Source organism: Thermobia domestica, chromosome 9 (genome assembly GCF_964235325.1).
Source record: "Thermobia domestica chromosome 9, izTheDome1.hap1.1, whole genome shotgun sequence".
NCBI lineage: Eukaryota > Metazoa > Arthropoda > Insecta > Zygentoma > Lepismatidae > Thermobia > Thermobia domestica.
Genome location: NC_137462.1, coordinates 86631782 through 86655853, shown reverse-complemented (window position 1 = coordinate 86655853; position 24072 = coordinate 86631782). Strand labels below are relative to the sequence as shown.

At 37.6% G+C, this 24072-nt stretch overlaps 1 protein-coding gene across 3 annotated transcripts in view; it reads left to right on the top strand.

Annotated features, from left to right (window-relative positions):
- The window catches only part of MED15 (mediator complex subunit 15), a 215706-nt gene that overhangs the window by 142891 nt on the left and 48743 nt on the right, over window positions 1-24072 (top strand). For all 3 annotated transcript variants that reach the window (XM_081771469.1, XM_081771470.1, XM_081771471.1), the window contains 2 exons: window positions 20087-20251; window positions 22629-22720. In XM_081771469.1, coding sequence (XP_081627595.1) covers window positions 20087-20251; window positions 22629-22720 — 257 coding nt within the window. The remainder of the gene's footprint in view (window positions 1-20086; window positions 20252-22628; window positions 22721-24072) is intronic.

The following is a 24072-nucleotide window of genomic DNA, read 5'->3' as shown; positions in this document are numbered from 1 at the left end:
TGATTCAGCTTCTATGCCAAAAACAGATCCCTTGTGAAGAAGGGTTAGAGTACGTACTTTTGGCATAGGAGATCCAGGTTCGATTCCCGGCTGGAGCTCATGTGATTCCGAACTTACGTTAAGCTGTAGGTTCACGTCTCATATAGCCGCGTTGCTGAAGAGGTCGCTAAACTCGAAAATCTAATCTAGGCCAAAAACAGCTTTGTGTAAACGTAAGTTTGAAAAGCTATTTTTGTTCTCGCACTGAGCATTACATTCATCAGAATAGTGTATATTTCACAAAGAATACAATTAGCGTTTGCTGGAAGCAGTACACAGCGTTACTATTGTGTTCGAGACACTCGAAAATTACAACATAAATGATAAGCTTTGTTTCTGTTTCCTTTTATAGTACACTACACAGAGTGAAGACGCCGTCTTGAATTTCTTGTGTGGGGGGTGGGGGTTCAGTGGCAACTGGTTTGTATACCAAAATTGTTTATTTTTATATATTTGACCTACATACAATAACACATGTATGCCGAGCAGACTTAGTCATCACGATGTGCTCGCCCCTTCCCTTGCCTCCCTCTGCCATCGTCGCTGACTAATTGGATGAACAGTAGTTTTCTCACTAGTTAAGTGATAGATTTGCGCCTCGCTCTGTCAAAATTATTATTGCCATTCATCTTACAACAAGAACTTACAAGAGAGTCATAAGTCTTGTAATATTCTGCTACATAATATACCTGTATTTATAACAAAGTTGTAGGCCCTCGTGTTGGACTGTCTGCAGTAATCTTCCTGCCAGTCCCTGATACCACGTCTTGTACTTAGAGGTAAAGAAGTTAGTCGTTGCTGTTTCCACTTTCTTTAGAGGTAAAGAGGTTAGTCATTGCTGTTTCCACCTCCTGCTTATTGATGAAGTATCGTGATTTCAGGAAATGCGCCATGGACTAAAACAAGTAGTAATTCGAAGAAGCAAGTCAGGACTATATACCGGGTGTGGCATTAGTTCAGTGCCGCCATGTTCCTGTTTGTTTGCGTTTTTCGAGTCGAGTGTGGTTTTGGCATAGTGCAGCACCGCTCCGGCTGTAAGGAGTACAGGTTGGCATTGACAGTACGATCGTTAGGAATGAGCTCGAAGCGAATTATCCCCTCCTAGTCGACCACACACAGAGCATGACTTTTTGCTCAAAGCGGCACTATATGACAACTGGTTTTGTAAATTGGCCCTTGCTCAACCACTGTTTTTGCACACTCGGATTTCGGAAAAACACCCATATGTGACAATCGTTCCAGGAAGTGCTCGTCACGCGGATTTTGCAGCAGTTCTCAGTACACATTTACTCTCCTCCGGGTCTGAGATGGGGTCAACTCGTGTGGCACAATGCAGCAGCTGCTGGCTGTTTTCCCGAGTCAATGAAGATGACGCATTTTTATATGTCGAGTTGGTTTGGCAGTCGTTGTGTGCTGGTGGATGGATTTTCTCAGTGGCAGTGTAGTATGACCTCAGAATCAGTTACCCTGCAGCTGCCGGATCTTGGCTGATCTAGATTTCCACAACCTGCACGAAATTTCTGGAGCCAACGAGTTGCTTTTGTGTAGTTCACTGAGCCTTCCTCTTTCAATGAGAAATATTTTGGGCTGCTGCCACAGCGTTATGCTCGAGTTCGAATCCTTTAATCGTTACTGCGACTAAAAACTGACTTAAGATACTGACGGAATGGTGGCTACCGTGTTAAATAGTTCGCTTGCCATACTATCCCTTAGGGCAATTTGACCTTGTCCTTACGATCGATCGCGGCATATATACACGCCTAGTGTGTTAGTTGTGGATATAGGTATTGTAAAACTTATGACTTACCTTTGTAAACTAAAACGATTTTCAATTCCACATTTGAGAGTAGAAACTCATGTGACAAATGATCCCAAAATAAAACTGTGGACACATTCATAAGAGTTTGAATATTTTTTTGAAAAGCTCCAAAAATTTGGCTTTCTGAGAAAATCAAATTCAGTATATATATATATATATATATATATATATATATATATATATATATAGAGAGAGAGAGAGAGAGAGAGAGAGAGAGAGAGGTTGTTCAGCCTACGTTTGGCCGATTTAGTTCCTTCCCCCTCCCGAGCAGAATGGACTTATCCGACCTAGTCGTGGCGTCCTGCAGTGTTGTGCAGTGGCTTCCTGGGAACGGAGTTGTTTTTCCGCCCAGACGACAATAACGCACAAAACAGGACCATTGTTGTGAGAGTTGTGTTAAATTTGTTTCCAAGTGTGTAGGTTTCCGCTCTGTGACCAAAATGCCGCCCAAACTAAGCCGGTTTTGGGAAGGCTATGTTGCGGCTCTTTATGTCGCCCACTTTAGTGTTTCTGTCATTAGAAAACAGTGCAAGAAGAATGGTTGCAACATCAGTTTAAGTGGAATAAAAATGTTATTAAAAAGTACAAGGGCAACGAAGGTTCACCATTTGGATCACCAACGAAGTTGTCTAGGAAGCGGGAATGCACCAAGGCCACCTCCACCATGCAGAGAAAACTTCGCAAAATGACAATGCAAGAAAATTCGCCAACACAAAGGTGTATGGCTAATCGTCTTGACGTATCTTTGGGGACTGTGAGCCGGACGTTACACCATTAACTCAAGCTGGAAAAAGCCATGAAAGCTCGCGGCCATCTTCTCACGGATGCACACCAAAATTAACGAAAGTGTAACGCCCGGAAGCTGTACGAACGGCATGTGGCAAAATAAATGTACATCATAACGCTCGATGAAGCATAGATTTAACTTTCCGACTGTGGCAAACCGAGAGCCATCATGTACCGAGAGAAAGGCGCCAAGAACTTCAGAAGGTGGGTCCGTGTCTGTAAAGAATCCTTCCCAAAAGGGTTCATGTTCGTTACTGGGTACTGTTACCGAGATAAACTGAAGATTTGTAGGATGGCGAAGAACTGCAAAATAAATTCACAGTATTTTCAGGAGCAGATCATGCGGGCGATCTACGAGCATGAGATTCCAACAATGTACGGAAATGACGCCAATCTGGTGCGCATTCACATGGACAAGGCCTCATCACATACCTCACGATCGTCCCTCGCATTCTACACGGAGATGGAGGCGGCAAGTGGTATACAGGTGATACCTGTTAAATCTCTAGATGCAAGTCCTATGGACTATTGTGGATTTGGATTGCTGAAGCGGGCTTTGGGAAAACGGCGTGTGACAACTGTGGAAGGACTTTGGAAAGCTGTGCAAAGGAAATGGGACAAGATTCCCCTCCCAGTCCTTCAGAGAAGCCTATTACAATGGAAATTACGCTGTCGGGCTATTGTTAGGAACCAAGGGAAACACATAGAGCACTTAACGAACCTAGCGCCATGTATTCTTCTAATTTTTTTAACTAAGTCGAAATTGGCCAAATGTAGACTGAACAACCTCTGTATATATATATATATATATATATATATATATATATATATATATATATATATATATATATATATATATATATATATATATAGTGTTATATACCATCTGAAAACTAAAATTACACCTTAGCCAACATCCTAGGTTGCTCAGGTTAGCTGCAAAATGTCAGGCAATCTTTGGTAAATTTTGAGAACTTTAGAGGCTTGTAATTTTACAACCAGTTCACATATCAACCTAAAATGCCAGGGTTTGACATTTCCGGTAATACTAACAACTGTAAACTACCAAATTTCATCAAAATGTGGCAGGGTACGAGTAAAGTAATATTTGTTCTGCGCTACCTATCCTTTGCAACTGATTGGTAGTAGACCTTTGTGTTTCAATATACAAATGCCATAAAAGAGCGGATATCATAAAAAGGTGATTTTTGAGGAGATGAAGATATAATTACCTGACCTAAACTGTAATTGACACCTTTAGGATTAGTTTGAGGACCGACCAGAATGCCCCAGTACCACAACTTCGCTCTTTCCCATTTCGCACGAAGAATAGAGAACAATACCTGCCGGAAGTGTACCGTAACCTTATGGAAAGTCTTCCTAGCAGGGTTGAGGTTTTAGCGAATGGCGGATATATGGCATACTAACTCCGTATGAGCTCTAAATGAACAAGTTCTTGGTGGTGGCCGGTCAGTAAGGCAGTCTAGTGTGTGTGTATATATACAGGGTACGCTCATAGAGTTTCAAGACTGAGTATTACCTGATTAGGGGCGCGCGCGCAGTGGGGGGTCTGCTAACCGACCGCACGAGCGTCAGTTGCCTCCGAGACACGGGAGTGAGTAGATCGCTAGTGGCGTGGCAGTGACACTCCGTCGAAACCTGAGTAAGAGAAAATGAAGCAGCATTTGGAGCAGCGTTATGCTGTAACGTTCTGTGCAAAACAGAACAAAACAGTTACAGAGACTTTTCTTATGGTTCAAGAGGTTTACAAAGAAGACGCCATTTCACGTGCGCTGGTCTTCATGTGGTACAAGAGGTTCAAAGAAGGCCGCGAGGACGTTGAAGACGATGATCGCTCTAGGAGACATGCAACAAGCCGAACTGAGGAAGATCTGGTGAAAGTGCGTGAACTCTTAAACGCTGATCGTCGTCTTAGTGTTAGATCAATTGCCGATGAACTGGGATTGTGTCCGACTGCGGTGTTCAATTTAGTAACAAGATTTCAAGCTGAGAAAAGTGCGTGCCAAACTTGTTCCCAAAGTTCTAATGGATGAACAGAACAGCACGGCGCCTGGCTGTTTGGGAAGAAATGCTTGAACGTTTCCAAAACGATCCCCATTTTTTGGATAAAGTGGTTACTGGTGATGAGACCTGGGTCTACGACTACTATCCAGAAACGAAATGACAAAGTGCGGAGTGGCACATTCCCTCATCTCCAAAGCCCAAGAAAACTCGCATAAGCAAGTCACGCGTGAAAAGCATGCTCATTGTTTTCTTCGATGCCAAAGGACTTATCCACAAAGAGTTTGTTCCTGCCAGACAGTGTGTCACAGGTCCGTTTTACGCTGGAATGCTCCGTCGCTTGAAGGATCGTTCACCGAGTCCCAAACATCAAAGCCGATTGGATTCTTCACCACGGTAATGCGCCCTCTCACACTTCGCTCGCTGCCGCTAACGTTTTGGCGCATTCAACGCAACAACACTACCGCAACCACCCTACAGTCCCGACCTCGCTCCCAGCGACTTTGTTTATTCCCCCGAATCAAGACCTGAAAGGGAAGCGATTCGACACGAATCCATCAGTCCAGGCGGCTTCAACGAGGTCCCTTCACTGTCTTGCGCGCGAACACCTTCAGCGAGCGTATGAACAATGGAAAACACGCTGGCAGCGGTATGTTGATCCCGAAGGGTCATATTTTGAAGACTTTTAGTTCGCTGAAACCAGCCTTGAAACTTTGTGAACGCACCCTCTAGATAAATTGCGTGCAATGTATTTTGAGAATATGTGAATGATGCAATGTGCAGAATTGTTTGAATCATGCAATGCAATAACAAGAATAACAGAAAAATGATCATCCGACGAAAATGTACATACCACAGAAAATCGCCTTTTCAGCACTGCTTCTCTATAGATGTTGCTGACCAAACATTTATCTTGAGTTGGTATTGTGTTTTAACAAACCACCTCACAGATCATTTATGTAAATTTTCTCAAAACCGATTTTCTCTCTTTCGTTATTTTCCATCTTGCCAGTAACGTCCTGTATAAAGACAAGAAATAAGTTATTAAACTGATTTAAGATACAAACATAATTAGGTTTTTCTTTCGCAAAATATTCTGAAGAAATATTAAGTCTTCCTTAAAAGTTTAGTTATCATCAGCAGTCTATTAATAACTGAACTTATTTTTAATTTTCTTTCCCCTGTCTTCAGTTATCTATTATCGTATTACTTCTGCCCCATTTTAATGTTTCTTTTCGCTTTTCGAATGTTTGAGTATTTTCCCATTGAGATTCTTCGTTATTTACTTTCGTATGCTCACTTTGTCTTCTAATGTCGTGAAACTTAGTGTTCTGTTTGCTTGTTTTCTTTTCTGATTTTTCTTTTTGTCGTATATTGTAATTGTAGTGACAGATAGCCGTTTTATGTAGTTTCGGTGACTGTTTATATATTCTTTATTTCCTTTTTCATATGAATAAATTACCGTTAATAAGATTTAGTAGTAACTGCAGTTATGTACTGAACTGTCACTGAACTATAGAAATACGAGAAATCATCGTAAAGTTCAGTTTTCTACAAGTAGGAGGAGTAAAACAAAATTAGATTGGTTCTCTACGTAGTCTTCAGAGTCTTCATCCCGGCGAAATTAAAATACCGCTAATTTTACAGTAATTATGTGATATCTTCAAATAGATAAAAGATAATCGAAATGTGGAACAAGAGCACCCTAGACAATATTATTTTGCGTGAGGTACCGTTATCACGACTCACTTATCTGCTTTCGATTACGAGCCATTATGAAAATCGGCATTTATTTTCGCGTTTCTAAACAGCTGAAAACGGAAAGCCACTAGGTGACTTGCGATAACGGTACCTCACGCAAAATAATATTGTCTAGGGTGCTCTTGTTCCATATTTCAATTATCTTTTATCTATTTGAAGATATCACATAATTACTGTAAAAGTAGCGGTATTTTAATTTCGCCGGGATGAAGAGACTTAAGCCAGAGTGGCACACTTAACCAACACTCTGATCTTTCGCAATTCAACGTTATAGAAATCTTAAGATTTGAGTTTCAAACCATTGTTATAAACCAAGCATGTCAAACTCGCGGGACACATGCGACCTTTAAGTTATCCTTCTACGGCCATCGGTTCCCCCAGAAAAAGTAGTTTACCCGGAGAAAATAACAAAAATATATTTTTAAAATATAAATGGAAAATATATAATTATTTCAAACTTGAATGATCAGATAAAATTCATTCGAAGTCTCCAGGTACACAATCAGTCACAAAAGTTTCAGGGACTGGCACAAATCTTCAATGTTTGGGGAGCACAAACCTTCAAAAAATTGTAACTGCTCTATATCAATAATTACTGAGATTTTGTACGCGTGGTAACCATAATTTTAATTATGTACTTTCACTCAAGCTACGCACTAAAATAATATAATAGAAATTACATTATCCCTCAAAAACATTTAACGTGTACAAAAACTAAAACTACTGTAGGTTCCTGAGAGACTTACTATAACGAAATTCCATTTATTGAAGTATGTTGTAATTCCGTAGCGTAATGGAACTTTTAATTTTCTTTATCAATCATTTAAGTTTTTTACAATTTCTTTCATCCCAAATATCAATAAACTATCTTACTCCTAATCTAAGGAAGGTAAATGTGAGGGGAAGCAGGTTCTTGATACTACTGTTACTAAGTAAATCACGTAACACTACTTAAAATAATAATCGAGAGATCATGTAGGCCTATACCTACTTAAAATAGATATTTATAAAGAAATGAAATAAAATTACGGGCCACGCCGCTAAACTTTCTCCTTTACATTTATTAAAGTAAAGCAAGTTATGTCGCAATTACTATTTATTTATTTATGAAATAATAAAATTATGAAAGGCGTTTTTAGAAAAATCGGAAAATTAAACTACGCTTTTTTTTTGTTTTATTTTGTTTAAAATGACATGTGCCATATTATAGGGTTGTTGTTGTGCTTATTTATAAAATATAAACAAAATCGCCTTTTTTAAAATTAGGAAGTTGTCTTAAAAAAAAAACAGCTCAAGAATAAACTACCCATTGTGAATATTTCCATCAGGAAACAAAGATATCGCATTATAGGGTTTTTTTATAAAATATTAATAAAATTTAATGAAGAGTTTTTGAGCAAACCGCCTGAAAACGATATATTTTTTTCAGTTTAGGTCCCTTTTAGCAGCGAGGCTATATGAGACATGGACCTACAGCTTGATGAGGGATCCGAAACACAAACTCCAGCCGGAAATCAAACTCTGCTCTCCGACTCCAAAGGCGCATAGGGCAACCCAGGTGCCTTTGGCATGGGAGAGGTTCCCGGCGGAAGCACATGTGACAAAACTTACTTCTAAAAATAAACTATCCGTTGTGGACATCTTCAGGAGAATCTGCTTAGGCCACATTATAGGGTTGTTAGTAAAATGTTTATTTATAACATTTGAACAAAATCGCGTGAGCAGTTTTCGATAAAAATCGTGTGAAGAAACTGATCCCAAGATTACACAGCCCCTTGTTCCTCAAGGTATAATAGCTCAGAAGAATATGGAGTTGTTAATTTGTTTCTCAAATATGAACAAAACGGCTGAGTTGTTTTTGAAACAATCGCTTGTTTAACATTCACCACAGGAGTAAAGTACTCCTTGGCCTTTTCAGAAGAAACGGCTTACGTCACATTATGGCGTTGTTAACGAAATATATTCATGAAAAATGAACAAAATCACCAGAGAAGTTTTTGTGAAAATCGTTCGAAAAAATCTCTCGCTCAAAAATTAACTAACCCTTTCGAAATTTTTCAGAGAAGACTACTTACTTCACATGACAGAATAATTTATGAAATACTAACAAAATCGCTTCGGCTATTTGTGAAAAACTCATTCGAAAAAACACCTCAGGAGTAACAGTTGTCAATTTTTTAGAGGAGAAATTACTTACACCGTATGACTGTTAATGAAATATTTGTTTTTAAAATGTGAACAAAATTGCCAGAGCTCTTTTTCAGACAATCGTTCAGAGAAACACGTCCCTTTTGGATATTTTCTAGAAAAAAAAAAAACTTATTGAGTGTTGTAATGTTATATAAACAAAAACATAAGCATAAACTCTTGTAGAGAAAGCTCTTGTTGATTTTCGACTTCTGTTTTTTTAGAGATAGGTGGAAAATTCAAAAAACGCTCTTAGAAACTCGAGAGAACCTTAGAAAATTTTTAAGTTTAAAATTTGCTCTATGAATACGTTGAACGTTATGGCCTTTAGGCGAATGTGTGTACATCGGGAAGAACAAACAGATGGACGGACAGACGTTCAGAAATAACTTTTTCCTATAGTGACCATGAAACATGCAAATTTGTTCATATCTTGAACTCGATTATTTTCGCGAATTCCATACTTTCTTCTTTAGCGACGCTCGGAAGTAAAAATACGAAGAAATAAATTAGCATGCAATAGAGCAGCATCGGAAGTACAAACGATATGTGGAATTTCCATTGAAATTGTTATATATATATATATATATATATATAATGTAAGGAGAGCAGAATATTGCATAACCTTCTGAAATTATGCATTATTAGTCATATAAACCTGCGCAACTTCAGTGTAGTAGCACTGTTTTTTGGTAACAAAAAAGATCTAAAATTTTGCAAATTTGGGTCTTGTGTTCGATAGTAGCACAGACTGAATTTGAAACTCAATTACACCCATGTTCCTACACAAAACCAAACCACTTGTCGTAAGAGCCCTTTGTATGCCTGGCCCACTCCAACGCCATCTCTTAGCGACTCGTTGAACTAGGTCCAGCTTAGCGACTAATATGTGGTCAGCACGCTGCGTCGCTTTGTCTTCAACAGGCGTATCAGAAGCTTTCTAGACCTAGTGGCCGTCACGTCTTTCACGACCCTGGGTGGACGCCGAAAATTGGGAAGCACCGGTCGGAAATCTAACCTGGGACCACGTGGACGTGAATCTCACGCTCAAACCACTAGACTACGGTGTTCATATGCCTACCTTCTAGCAATTAAAAAAAAAAAAAAAAACATAGCGTCCTTATTGAGTCTCACTGTTATCAATTTCATTCTCTCTTGGTAGCTCCAAGATGTCTACTCAGACACGGAGAGAGCATCTCAGCTTTAGTCAGAATCTCCTGGTTTGGCTTTTTATAAGTCCATATATGTTTCGCGCCATTCCACTTCAGTTACCGTCATTCCACTCACTATATTTTATTTACGATATTATTGGGAAATTGACAAGAAATATGTATTTTAAAATGCCGAAAAAGTGTGTATTTCTATCTATCGTTCCTTCCTAACTGTTTACTTTTCTTCATTTCGTATTTTCTTAAAATGATTAAAATTAATTTTATTCTGGTCTGAGGGGCAACGAAAATATAGGGAACGGCTAGCCATCCTGGTTGCGGGCCCGTAAGTCTCAACACATATCCCAACTTGGGCTAAGTTCAAAACAATTTCGAGGGAGTCTGTTTTGTACATTTCTGGTCACGAAAACCTACACTGCCTTCTAGAGACCCGAGTCTGGAAAAATGACCCTAGATCATAACTAATTCCCTTTAGGTCTCGATTATTTTCCCTGCATTTTTGTTACAGTCAGGGATGAAAATTGAATGATAATATTGCAGTATGAATATGAAATTTTCGATGTAGATACACGAAATAGCTAGAATACAGGAAATTACAGTAATTTTAAGCTGCAAATTTGATACATTATTTATATTTTTTAAATCTAGAACGATTTAAAAAAAACGATGGGGGATTATCGTAACTACAAATAGACTACAATGATTTGCCATCTGCTTCACGCGATTTGCTAATTGTTTCAACGCCAATTTGAATGTCTCCCAAAATACCTTTGTGGGTTACTTTCATTGGAGTGAAAACTAGGGAGCAATTGGAGTAATTTATGAAAAACTCCACGAAAACAGCAGGATAAAAGCATGAATATTTGAAAATATTTTGCTGTTTTCTGGTGTAACATGTGATTCATCCGACTCGTCTTTTGCATTAGAGATTGAGAGAAAACTGGTCTTTGTTTCTAAAAAGATTGAGATTTCAAGTTTATCATCATCGCAGGTATTCCGTAATTGAGGCCTATTCCGGAAGAAGGGCACATAGACCGTTTTCGTGAATGGAGAAAAAGAGCTTTAAAAATTTTATTAGAATATATAACAATAACATAAGCTTGCAAATACCTGTTACAGGTTTTCTTAATATAAATGATCTGTTTGCCTAATAAATAGCTTGTATTAAGTGAAAATATTATTTTATTTTAAATATTTATAAACATATTTGCATAAAATGTTATGTGCCCTTTTTCCGAAAATCCTTGTTGGTTGAAGAAATAGCACACTATTAATGCAACACAATAATGTCTTTATTCTAAATAAAGCATATATAAGCTATTACCCATGGCAATAGATGTATTATGATTTAGTCCTGTTTATACTCATTCAATATATATTCAATCGAGTTGTTGTCTTCAGCTGACAAGAACTTCTTATAGACCGAACATCTTTCTATTTCTGTTCGCTCACTCCAACAAAAGCGGCAGGCTTATGGTCAATATCACTCAATTCTTCGATATTAGTTTTTGAAAGATAAGATGATGTTGGCATGTTGGCATGTACGTAATAAAACACAGCAGAACGCCTGATACAGTGTACTTTATCATTACATATTACATAATGGTATAGTTTGAAGTTTTTGATGATGGGTTGGAACGAAAGAAAGGATCAAGAGCTGAGTCCCACTCCTTAATCAAATCTTTATCCATTGTCAGTTCAAAAGGAGATGGATTCTGTCGACAGGTAACGATGGCTTCTAACTATGGCTTAGCAGATCCGATTCGCTTCAAGTTTTTTATTTTGTTTAGAGCAAACCCGAAGTTGTGGTCGCACTGGCTAAACGAGTGTCCACGCACAGGATATAAAAATATTATTTCCACTTTATGAACTTTAGCCATCCAAGAACAACATTTTCTTATTGTAGTGTTTCTGTTTTGTCCACCTGTAACATCTGACAACAATACTACTGTTCTTAGTTCTGAAACTTACAGAGGTTCTTTTATAAACGGTCAAATAAAAAAGAAGCTACCGCTGCTAGGGTCTGAACTCAGCTGTGCGACAAAACAGTAGTGCAAAGTCTTACAAAAACAATATCGCCAGTCTGCCAAAAATAAAGATATCGAGATGAAATTTTCACACCACCTACAGTATAACATGGCGGTTCGTTTTCAATGATTTCCGGAAAAAGGGCACATAGGCCTATGTACCCTTCTTCCAGAATAGGCCTCAATTATTGACATTTCACTTGCCGCAGTTAAGAAGCCTCCATGCTCCACTGTCTCTAACTAATCTCGTCGTCTTCACATACGGTTTTCCTGTTTTGATCGTCCATCAATTGTAGCCTCCTTCGCCCCCTCTCTGTCTTTCCTGCCACCATATCCTCTAGCACGTCTGTCATGATACAATTCCTTCCTAGCCAGTGACCCAACTAGTTTCTTTTCCAGCCCTTTTTCATCATTTTTGCGTAATGTCCATAATTGTGATCCATACAGTACAATACTCCACATAAAGCACTTTATAAGTCTTTTTCTTAGCTCTTTATTCAAGCTCCCAGAAAATATTGTTTTCTTCCTCCTAAAGGCTTCTTTCGCTATTCTTACTCTTGCTTTTATTTCAGGTTCGTACTGTGTATCATTACTAATGATACTACCCAGGTATCAAAAACTAGTCATATATTCCACTTCATCCCTCCTACTTCTGTATTTGAACCGATCGCTTCATTCCAATCACCATGGATTTTGTCTTTCTAACATTTATTTTCATTCCATATTCTTCACAGCCCTTCCTCAAAGTTTTCTAACATTGATTTTCTTACAAGCGGGGCCACGGTGGCTCAGTGGTAGAGCGTTCACCTCTGGTGCATGGGGTCCCGTGTTCGATGCCGGATCCCGCCAAGTGAACTTTGTTGTGGACAAACACCATGTGGGGGTTTTCCCGAGGTTCTCCCGTTTCTTCCCACTTTCTTCATTCCACCATTTCATTTATTTCTCATCATTACCGTCACCTTTAGCCTAGCGGGCATATACGTGGGACGTAAAACTCAAAAATTTCATTTCATTTTCCATTTTTTCCACATCTAGCGCCACATCATCCGCAAGCGCCGCACCATATAAACCTAATCATTCTACCTCGTAATGCCTTCTTTATTATGTAGGCTCTTTTTCACTATCTGTTCAGATATTAAATAATGTTGGCGTGAGACAGCATCCCTGTCAATCTCTTCTTCCAGTTGCACTCTCCTCTGTCATTTCTTCTCCTATTCTAACATTTATTGGCGATTCATATATAATACGGTGGGCTGATTTTTTTTTTTTTTTTTTTTAATTTCGATTGACCGGGTTGCGGAAAAGTTGCCTTGTGTTAGTGGGAGTCAACACAGAAAATTTGGATTTGTTTGGTCAACCCTGTGCTTTGCCTCATGGGACTTGAATATTTTTATAGCTGCGGCTATGCAGCCTCACGACACTACGAAAAAAAATTGGCCTGCACAGCTTTTTCTTTTTTTAATTTCAATTGGGCGGGTTGCGCAAAAGTCTTCCGTCAACCTTACACTGCAGCTTGTTTTGACGTATATCGTGAACAATTTCTTTTAGATCCGTATATATTATAAAGAAAATTTTAATCAAGTACTCTGATATCAAGTAATTTTGAAATCGGCTCTTCAATAATAGAAAATATACATTTACCTACAACATTGTACACGACCATAATAATACGTAAAGTATTGTTTAATAAGAAGTCGGAAACATTGTAATTTAAATACAGTCCAGTAACGATCAGCAATACCATTTGGACATTTGCCGAGCCGTTTCAGAAAGTTGGTGTTCGCCAGACCTTCTGAAGAAATAACCTGGACCAATTGTCGTGTCCCGATGGTTGACGACAGCTTCTCGCATTCTCCTATTATATATTAGCATCGAAAATCCCGAAGAAGCACTTCGTTAACTTGTACTGTATGTCAGCAAAATACTGTAGTTTGATTTGAAATAAAGCGAAATTTTTCTCTCACCAACGGGACGCGACATTTGTGGCTATTCGCTCGATCTGTATCCATTCTTCCAGAGGAATTAAGAAGGATCGTGTATACTGTGATTAGTTCCAACGCTTACTTTGCCCATCCTGGAAAACTTCTTGTCGGCAGTGATCACCGACAGAAGCCAGGACATCCGAGTTTTAGGATGGAAAAGAAGTGTCAGTAGAGAAAGAGATCAAGTCTACGTAAATTCGTTGTTCCGAAAGTAAACTTAGGCGCAAGTAAGTATCATGAAATGATACATCGGTTTTCAGCGGACGTCACCGAGCCACCATTAACAAGAGAACTTTCTTCGAGACAGATAGAAGATAGAACTACGGCTACAGCTTCTGAAGAAATTCGATTGTTTTCCGTGCCATACGTAAGCGGTGGAGAAGATGATAAAAGTAGTTACAGAAGCATCAGCATTAGCGGAATGGAGCAGATCGAAGAAATGGATTTATCTGGGCAAAGTATGTTTCGAAAAAAAAAAAAAAAAAAAAGTTTGACTCCAAGCAGAACTATCAAATGTAAATGAGGAAAAAAAACTAAAGAAAGTGGGTGGAACTCAATTTGCAGCTACCTCGTCCTAATGGGTTCTGGGGAGTTTCGAAGTGTATGTTGTCAAAACGAACTACGAGCTGCAAGGGAAAGTTTATTAACAATTTGTCATTATCTACATTTATAATGTGTTTTGAAAACATCGATAATTTCTTCGTCTAATTGATTATAATTTTTAACCACATAGGAACACCGTATCTCATAGGAACCATATCGATTTTCTCTTGCGTTTTATTTTCAGCCTCAGAATGCTTCAGTGTGAAAAAGAACCAAAGGCTATAGCTGTGTAGTACAATTTTCTTCGTAGTGTCGTGCGGGTTGCATAGCCGCAGCTGTAAAAATATTCAAGTCCCATGAGACAAAGCAAGGGGTTGATCAAACAAATCCAAATTTTCTGTGTAGGCTACCACTAACACGAGGCAACTTTCCCGCAAGCCGGCCAATCGAAATTAAAAAAGGAAATAGCTGTGCAGAACAATTTTATTCGTAGCCTACGAGACAATGTTGGGCAGGTTGCATAGCCGCAGCTATAAAAATATTCAAGTCCCATGAGGCAAAGGAAGGGGTTGACCAAAAAACCCGAATTTTCTGTGTTAACTATCATTAACATAATGCAACTTTTCCGCTCGAAATTAAAAAGAAAAAATCGGCCCACCCTAATATATAACTTTCTTATGAGTCTTCAATCTTTCCATTCCAGCCGAACCTCCTCTAGAACTCCCAACAACAATCCTACTTTCCCCTTTTCTATAAACCTTTCACCTATCACCCTTAATAATCCAGTTGCATCTTTTGAGCACTTGCCTCCTAAACATGAACTGTTCCTCCTCAACTTTTTCATTTGTTCTTCCATATAACCTTCTGTTCAGTATTCGAAGCAAAATTTTTGCTGCATGCGATTGAATCTAATAATTCTATAATCCTCACATCTCTCTGGTTTCGATTTGTTAGCCATCGGTATCATGATCGTCTTCAGGAAGTCTTGTGGCCACTCTCCTGTTTCATACATTTCATTTCAGAGTCGAAATAATTCTTTCTTACCTTCGTCCCCAATATTCTTAATGAATTCGATTGGTATATTATCTATCCCAGTTGCCTTTCTATTCCTAATCTCGGTAGAGCTTTTCCAAACTCATCCCGAAGAGTACTAAACTTTTTATTATCCTCGCGTACTTCACTTTCTACTTCAACTTTTCGGCCACATGGTGTGTTCCTATTCATGTAAGCCCTCATCATTTTCTTTCCTCTCTGCCTAAGACTTATTTTCTTGTATGTCGGTATTACAAACTAGCAGAAAATTAACCGAACTTTAGTCAATTTGCTCCGCATAAGACAAGTTACTTTTCTTTCTTTCCGTTTTTTCAAGCTGGGTTCTTAAAAAGATAAGTTTTTTTCTTTTTTTAAGGAAAACATAAAAACTTTTGGAATTTCTTTTCTGTAAAGCCCTTCAGCAAGTAGCTCTGTAATTATTATTCAAAATAAACATAAAAACACAATGAAAAGAAATCTTTAAAATTATGATTATATATATATATATATATATATATATATATATATATATATTATAGTGTGTTTCAAAACAACACCGACAACGTTTGGGACGTAATTCCTGACACCAATATAGGACAAAAAGTATAGACCAACCTGGGTGCACAAATGCTTCCTTTCGGAGTTATAGGCTGCCGAAAACTTGAAAAAATAAACTTTAAAGGTTCATATCTCCAATATTATGGGACCTACCGTAGTCGGGTCAAGACTTCACTTAGGAACTAGTATGTGTCCTATCAAAATATCTATGTTTCAGAATCCTGCGGTACTTCCGCAACAACTTTTATAGACGTAGTTGATGAGTACTTCAAATTATATGCCCGTAGAAAAACGTACCTCTATAAAAGTTGTTGCGGAAGTACCGCAGGATTCTGAAACATGGATATTTTGATAGGACACATACTAGTTCCTAAGTGAAGTCTTGACCCAACTACGGTAGGTCCCATAGTATTGGAGATATGAACCTTTAAAGTTCATTTTTTCAAGTTTTCGGCAGCGTATAACTCCGAAAGGAAGCATTTGTGCACCCAGGTTGGTCCATACTTTTTGTCCTATATTGGTGTCAGGAATTATCTCCCAAACGTTGTCGGTGTTGTTTTGAAACACCCTATATATATAATATATATATATATATAATTGTAATTTTTTCTACCTCTATTGCATGTGATCCCTGGATTTTGTGGTGAACAAACACCTTGATTTTAGGTGTTCTCGGAGTACTGCCGTGTTTTTTTCCTTTTTTCTTCATTCTACCATTATCATCCATCTAATTAGCACCGTGTTCTTTAGTCTCTGTGCATAATCATGAGACGTTAAACCAAACAAAAACGTTCCTCTATTTTTAAATTATCATCATTTACTCTACCTTAGCCTAACTGGCATAATCGTGAGACGTTAAAAAGTGCATCAATGTGATTGCATATCGCGTCTTAATTTTATCCATCATACAGACTATATGGTTATCAAATTAATGGAAACACCTTTAGTTTGAACACGTAAGATGTCTGAGACGGTAACATTGAGGATGCGTGTGTTAGGTAATTGTTTGTAGTACGTCAGGCGAGAGAACAGAGACGTGCGTTGAATTGGGCATACGATGATGCGAAATGGTAGATATATCTGAGTTTCAAACAGGTTAATTATTGGGTGCGCGGTTAGTTGGCGCAATTGTATCTAAGGTGGCCAGTATGTTAGGTGTGTCAAAGATGATGACAATCTACGAGCTCGTGACAAAATGGCACCAAGAAAAACTAGTAGAGATGTGAAGAGAAGTCTCAGTGACAGAAGTCGCCAAGCATCAAAGACTATTCTCACGAAGGGCTGTAGAGTGAATGCGGCAAAAACAGCTGTGGAACTCAGTCAGCACTTGAATTGACCCGGGCTCGATCCCCAGTAGGAGCATGTGTGTTTCGGATCCCACGTTAAGTTGTAGGTCCACGTCTCGTATAGCCTCGCTGCTAAAAGAGATTCTAAATTGAAACCAATTTCCAGAGCGCTGATCACAGCCAAAAATGCTTTAGTGCGAAGAAACGTGCTATAAAAACATGGAAGGTGGATCATCGATGATAGGAAACATGCAGTATGACGTGATGAACCCTGTTTAACCTTATTTCCAACAACAGGCCACATGCTGGACATCAAAAGAATTAGATAGCGTATGAAACGAGACATCACATCTATGACACATTTTCGAGATAAGACTGCTTTAACTCTTGTCTTACGCGCATTCATAAATTACCATCTTATGCTCCTGTCTCCTCGTTATCGTGAAACATAGCGGTGGCTTTTAACACTGTGGGATGGAATTTCTTGGTATTCCTTGGATCCTGTGATTACACTCACAGGATCCATTACTGCCAGGGATTATGTGGATATCTTAGGTGACCACGTACATCCTATGCTGCAGGCTTTTTCCGAGGGTCTGCTTCTACAGTACTCATTTTTAAATATTGTGTCACCCGAGTGAAAATGGACAAATTAACGGCGAATAATGCGTTCATTCTCCGTTCCTAGCCCAAATGCAGTATGTGTGTGTGTTTTCGACTTACTGTGCAGAATGTTGTCCCAGTTTGAATTCACAAAGAAAAATCACTTGTAGTTTTGTGTTCTCCATTGTACATACGACCCTGCTTAACAACGTACTACCATCCGACTGTCTGGGTATCTGTCTGTTTGTTGGATGCCTACAAAGTCTGTGACGTTAGACGCGTGACCTTAGTTCATCGCTGTGTTGTGTTGCTGAGGTGAGTTTCTCACTAGATATCAAAGCGAACATTTCATTCTCACCAACCTAATGTTATAATATAAAATGTTTTAAATTCTCTACTAAGAAGACTATCGTCTGATATGCGCAGTAATATTGTTGTGTTTGAGAAAACCTTGCTATGGGAATGGAGACAAAGCGAGTATTGGATAATGTAAATGACAAAATTTAAGTTGAAGTAGTAAAAGGTTACAAAAAGGGTAGAGAGCCTTCTTCTTTAGCAACCACTCGAAGGATTATGAAAAATGCAAGCATTAGATACTGAGAACATTTATCACAAATCACGTGCCATCAGTTCTACTTTTGACACTCCAGAATGATATAAAAAACTCTCTATCATTTTTTTTGTATCATTTTTTTTTCATTGTACACGTTAAGTATTCTTCTTTGTCTCCATTCCCTTGATTAGGTTGCTTTCTAGAGAAGTTATTACGTAGAAGGCGATTTTTTTGTCATCTTTCAATTAATTTTTAACCATCTTCCTAGAGAAATGTTATTACATTTTATATTATAATATTCATTCTTTGCTGTAGTTGTCTATACCATATATTGTTCTTTTAAAGTGCAGAGCCACTTTTAAAGTGGAAACTGAATACTCCAACTACCTATGAGAAAATATCAATCTTTACAATTTCATAATGCTACTAACTTATAAGACTAAACGATTATTACTCATAAATTGTAAAAATTACGTACTTTTAGATATGTAGAAAATGTAGGAAAGTAAACAGTAGAATTTATTTAAAGGAATATTAAATAAATAAATTGTTTTGAATATGTTATTCAAAGCAGTGAAGAAACTAAACTTAAAGATCATAGCGATATTAATATTTTAATTTATTAAATTTTAACTTGTTACGCACTGCGATTTTCTTTTATGTAGTTTGAGTACGATTGTTAATAATTTGTACTAGGAACCAAGAACGCCATTTATGTTCGTGTAGTGATATACGAAATATAACTGAAGACTCGCTGTAGAAAACAATGTAAGTGCCAAACACAAAAGTTACTGTAACAGTAGGGACGTAAGATAGTAAATTGTGCCCAAGCGTCAAAAAATAGAAAATACTATTGCTTAGAACGACAACCTAGCATATAACCAAGTATGAAAATCTAACTAAAGCATAAACGTATTCAAAAAGTAAAATAAATGAAACATTTTCAAGGTGGTACTTACATTGTTTTATACAGTAGTCTTCAATTGTAGAGAGCAGACATGAAATTACCAAGCATGTTATATTCTATAAGAAAAGTAAAATGCGGTAAGGATGTAATAGAAGAAAATAATTTAATACTTTAAGGTCAATCTTAATATTTATTCTTCTTTTACTTTATATGGCTGAACATGGGTCTGTAAATTATATATTTTATTTGCTTTTATTTTGAGAAAACTTCTGTATTATAACTATATCCTGTGCCATACATACAATTTGTGTCCATGTAATTTGCATTTAATGTATTCAATGCGTTATATTGTTTTCATATTGGCTGGGCGTCTAAATGCTCTGCTTTTGTCCTGAGGTGTGAGGTTGAGAGACTAACGAGTTTAAATGAATATGAATATGTTTTTGAAACTTATCTTTCGCTAACAAGGGTAGAATGTGTGTCATATCTAAAATATTTCTGTAAGTTTATGATTTATATTGAAGTGAGTTTATATCAAACTACCTAGGTATATATTCAGCATGTTTGTTACTGTATGGTATAAAGCTACGTTTTAATTTTAAATTTAAAAAAGGGAAATAAAATTCTTCATTATTTCGTTATGAAAAGAATATGAAGTTTGGATATGATTTGATGTAATTGTACCCTGAAAATGTAATGATCTTGACCAAAATATCTTCATTTTAGTAGTAGTAGTACAGTAAATATTTGGTCTGCAATTGTTGCTGCGATATTTATTATTTTAACTGTTTATTTTTCTCCTTTCTTTGTAGGGACTACCAACCCCCAGCTCAGTTCGGTGGGTCCTCAGGCGGGGATGAACCAACAGGGTATGATGGTTGGTATGACCGGCCCACAGCAGCCTGGAGTTATTCAACAGCAACAGCAGCAACAACAGCAGCAGCAGCAACCGCAGCAACAAGTTCCACCTGGACAGTGTAAGTGGTATTAGTAGTGTGAAAATTTAGCCTAATTTGCCGAAGCTAAGATCTTTTTTTTTAACACTGTAACTTACGGTTTTTATATACCATATTCTAATGCACTTAAATAGTGCCTTTAGTTTCATGGCTTCTTTTGAAATCGTATGTATTATTTCAACGTTGAAACATTTTAGTATGAGTGTGTTGATAAATTGTAATGTTGAATTCCATATAGAAATTACTCAATTTGCCTCCTCAGCTATATCTAGAGATACTGGTTACTTATAATTGTGCAATATCTCCGACCCTTCGGTAGTTGTCATGATTTATTATCATTGGGGTATATGATCCTGTCTGATTTCGGATCGAAATATAAAACTTAGCGAAAGACCAAGACTGTTGCGATTCCTTTCAGGTACTTGTGTGTACCCTCTACTTTTTTCATTGTCGAATATTTCATTATCAAAGTGTGCTTTATGGGGCACAACCACCGTGTGCATGGATTTTTTCGGAGTTCTCCCGTTTCCTCCCACTGTCATCATTCCGCCATTATTATCCATCTCATCAACACCACCCCCTTAGCATGGTGAATAATTGTGGAGACATTACTTTTCTTTAAAAGTAATATAAGTTATTCATAATAAACATGTAACGTTATTTAGAGTTCAAATGTGGAACTTTTAACAAATGTATGCAGTAATAACTGTTCTAGGGACATTGTAGTCTAGTGGTTAGAGTGTTAGAGTGTTGGATTCGTGTTCGTGTGGTCCCGCGTTCGATTCCCGGCAAGTGCTTTCCAAATTTTCGGCGTCCACCCAGCGTCGTGAGGCAAACTGGAAAGTCACGTGAATGAAAGACGTGACGGCCACTAGGTGTAGAAAGCTCCCGATACGCCGAGCTCTGACCACGCGTTCGTCGCTAGGCTGGACGTAGTTCCACCAATCGCTAACAGATGACGTGGAGAGGCTGAGGCCCACAAATCGGGCCGTTAAGCTGTGATTATTTATTTATTTATTTATTTTTTAATATCTGTTCTAACTACTTTTCTTATGCGACAAAATTATTCCTGCAATCTGGAAAAACTTCGATCTACTCTCGTCTGGAATCTCATTAGAGACCAAAATGGGGATCTGGAATTATGTAGTGGTCAGAGTGATTTTTGCCTAGAACGAGTGATGGGTAGGTACAATTTGACGTCGATGTATAGAGTGATACTATATTCATTAGCGACTAACGGAACTCGTTGCTGTGGTAAACCATGAATCACAATGTTCTTTCAATCTCGTATACGTGGAGAGGAAATTTACTGTTTATATGTGTGTTCAGATCACCATCCAACCACTTCCGATAACTTTGTTCCGTGCCATGAGGTAGGTACTGTTTCAGCAGGACAACGCGTGACCACATAATAGAATTCTGTATAGCATAAAGATTTATTTGTCATATACTGGTGTTCACTGTAGTGATGTGTTGGATGAATATTTTAATGGCATTCAACATATCAAGAATGCGGATGTGACTCATGCTTTTGATGGTATATGTATAATTTCTATATTCCTAACGTACTTAAGTGTCACCGTATTACATAACTTTAGCCTCCAGTTATTATACTCTAGAAATATGATTCCCTTAAGCACTTGCGTATCGCGACAGTCAGTATGAATGATATAGTTGAGCTGTTGCCACGATTTTTTTTCTTTATGTGGTAATGTTTTTAAGAATTCTGTTATTTATACTTAGTATCAAGATCAAGCTGCATATTATGTTATCACTTTATGGCGCATGCAGATTACGAAATATAAAGGGGAACAAGTGTGCTTTCGTTTTCCCTGGCTGTGGTATTCGGAGTTTGTTCGGTTTGGCCGAGACGGTAGTTGTCATTAAGAATAATTTTCTGTAATATGGAATAATAGCAGTGACATGGATTTAGTAGTAATATTTGTAGATTTATTTAAAAATGCCTAGTTGGGTTCTCTGTTACGTTCATATTAATTTCATGTGTTAACTTGCATGCAGTTTTATAAATGACTAAGAGTAAGAAGTATTTTGTTCTGTAGCGTAGTATGTTACAAACGTTATTCTACTTAAGACGCAAAGAATGTTATGCACAGTGGCCTGCCCACAACATTTCTGTAATAATTTATTAGAAACTGCTCAATCTCAAGTAGTAAATAAAAAAATCGAGCTTTTCACAGTTTTAGCAAAATTAGTAGTTTCAGTATTGCATTTGTTCTTGTTGAAGTTAATTCATAAGAAAGTTAGTCATTTCAAGTGAATTTAGAGTGTACTTTCATATGTTTAGCGAATAAACATGTGGTACTCACTGATGTATGGTAAAAGAGTTATTATTTTTTAATAATAAAATTTGATGATCACATACACTGTTTGTTTCTAGTTGTAGGGCAGAGGGTTCAGGGTCTGTCTGCTATTCAAGGGCTCCAAAATAAAATGTCACAGAACGCAATGGGATTGGGACAGGGACCACAGGTATGTACTTTTTTTCAATAAATTGTGATATTCTTAGTTAGGGCAAAATACATAATACTCAGTTATTAAGAACAAGCGATTGAATCAAATATTGAACCTGAAGAAAGTTGCTCTGATATGTGAGGAATGAGTGTGCTATTTTAGTACATCTAAAATGTTTGTCAATTTGTGTAAAATGCTTATTAGCAAAGTTTCATGTTGCTATAGATGTATAAGTTATTCGATCAGCAACAAACAATGAATTCTTTATCATACAGATATTTTTAGGCTAACTTTAAATATCCCTTGACTTTTTTTTTTAGTCAAAAAAAAGTAAAATTTAACAAGAACTTGAATTTTTAGGTTAGGTTAGTTAAAAAAAAAAAAGAGGAAATTACCTTAAAATACAGTAAAACGTGTTAACTTGCCCATTCTCTAAGTTGGCCTAATTTTTGTAGTCTGTATTTTCTCATAAGACATGCATTATTTACAGTATACTTTGCAAGTTGACCACCCGTTTGTCTTAGAACGTGCTCGTATTGAACCAGCATTACACGTGTGCTATTAATTTTGAAGGACACCGTACAAAAAGCATTGCATTTCCTAGTCTGTCCGATTTGGATGATTTTTGGGTATATTGTAGCTGAGAATCCCCTGATCAATTGTGTATATGAGGCCAACTCCATATGACCAACCCTGTGATCTCCAGAGGTCACCAAAAGTCACACCGTTACATGGACTATCCTCATTTGCCGTAGCCCAATATAACACACAACTATTTTTATGAACCAGTGTGACCTCTGGAGGTCACGGAGTTGGTAATAGGGAGTGGTCCCATATAAACAATTGACCAGGGGGTCCTCAGCTACAACATATCCAACAATCACCCAAATCGGACAGACAAGGAAATGTAATGCTTTTTGTACGGTGTCCTTTACCTCAATATCTTGGATTCTGCGAACTTCTCCATTTCTTACAACCTTTGCAGAACTTTTTTTTTCTTTCTTTTCTGCTGCTGCTGTTATTATGTTTGGAAAGGTCAGTTAATCCAGGGAGAAAACCTGTCTGTTTAAACGTATAGAAGGCGATAGTGCTATTTATTACTTCTTCTGTCTATTTTCGGCGAGGGTATAGGGTTTCCAGACGTCCTGGTTTTCCGGGACAGTTCCGGTTTTCAATGAAAGAATTAACTATCCCGAAAAAGGCTTTCGGGACGCCTGTTTGTCCCGGTTTTCGTTCTTCAGATGGAAAAAATTCAACCTGCAAGAACCAGTATGTATCACCTAAATACGGAAGATTTGTGTAGCTAATGAACTTTACTAAACAAACAAAGAGTTTAAAAATCACATCCATTTTTCGTTCTATGGGTTGTT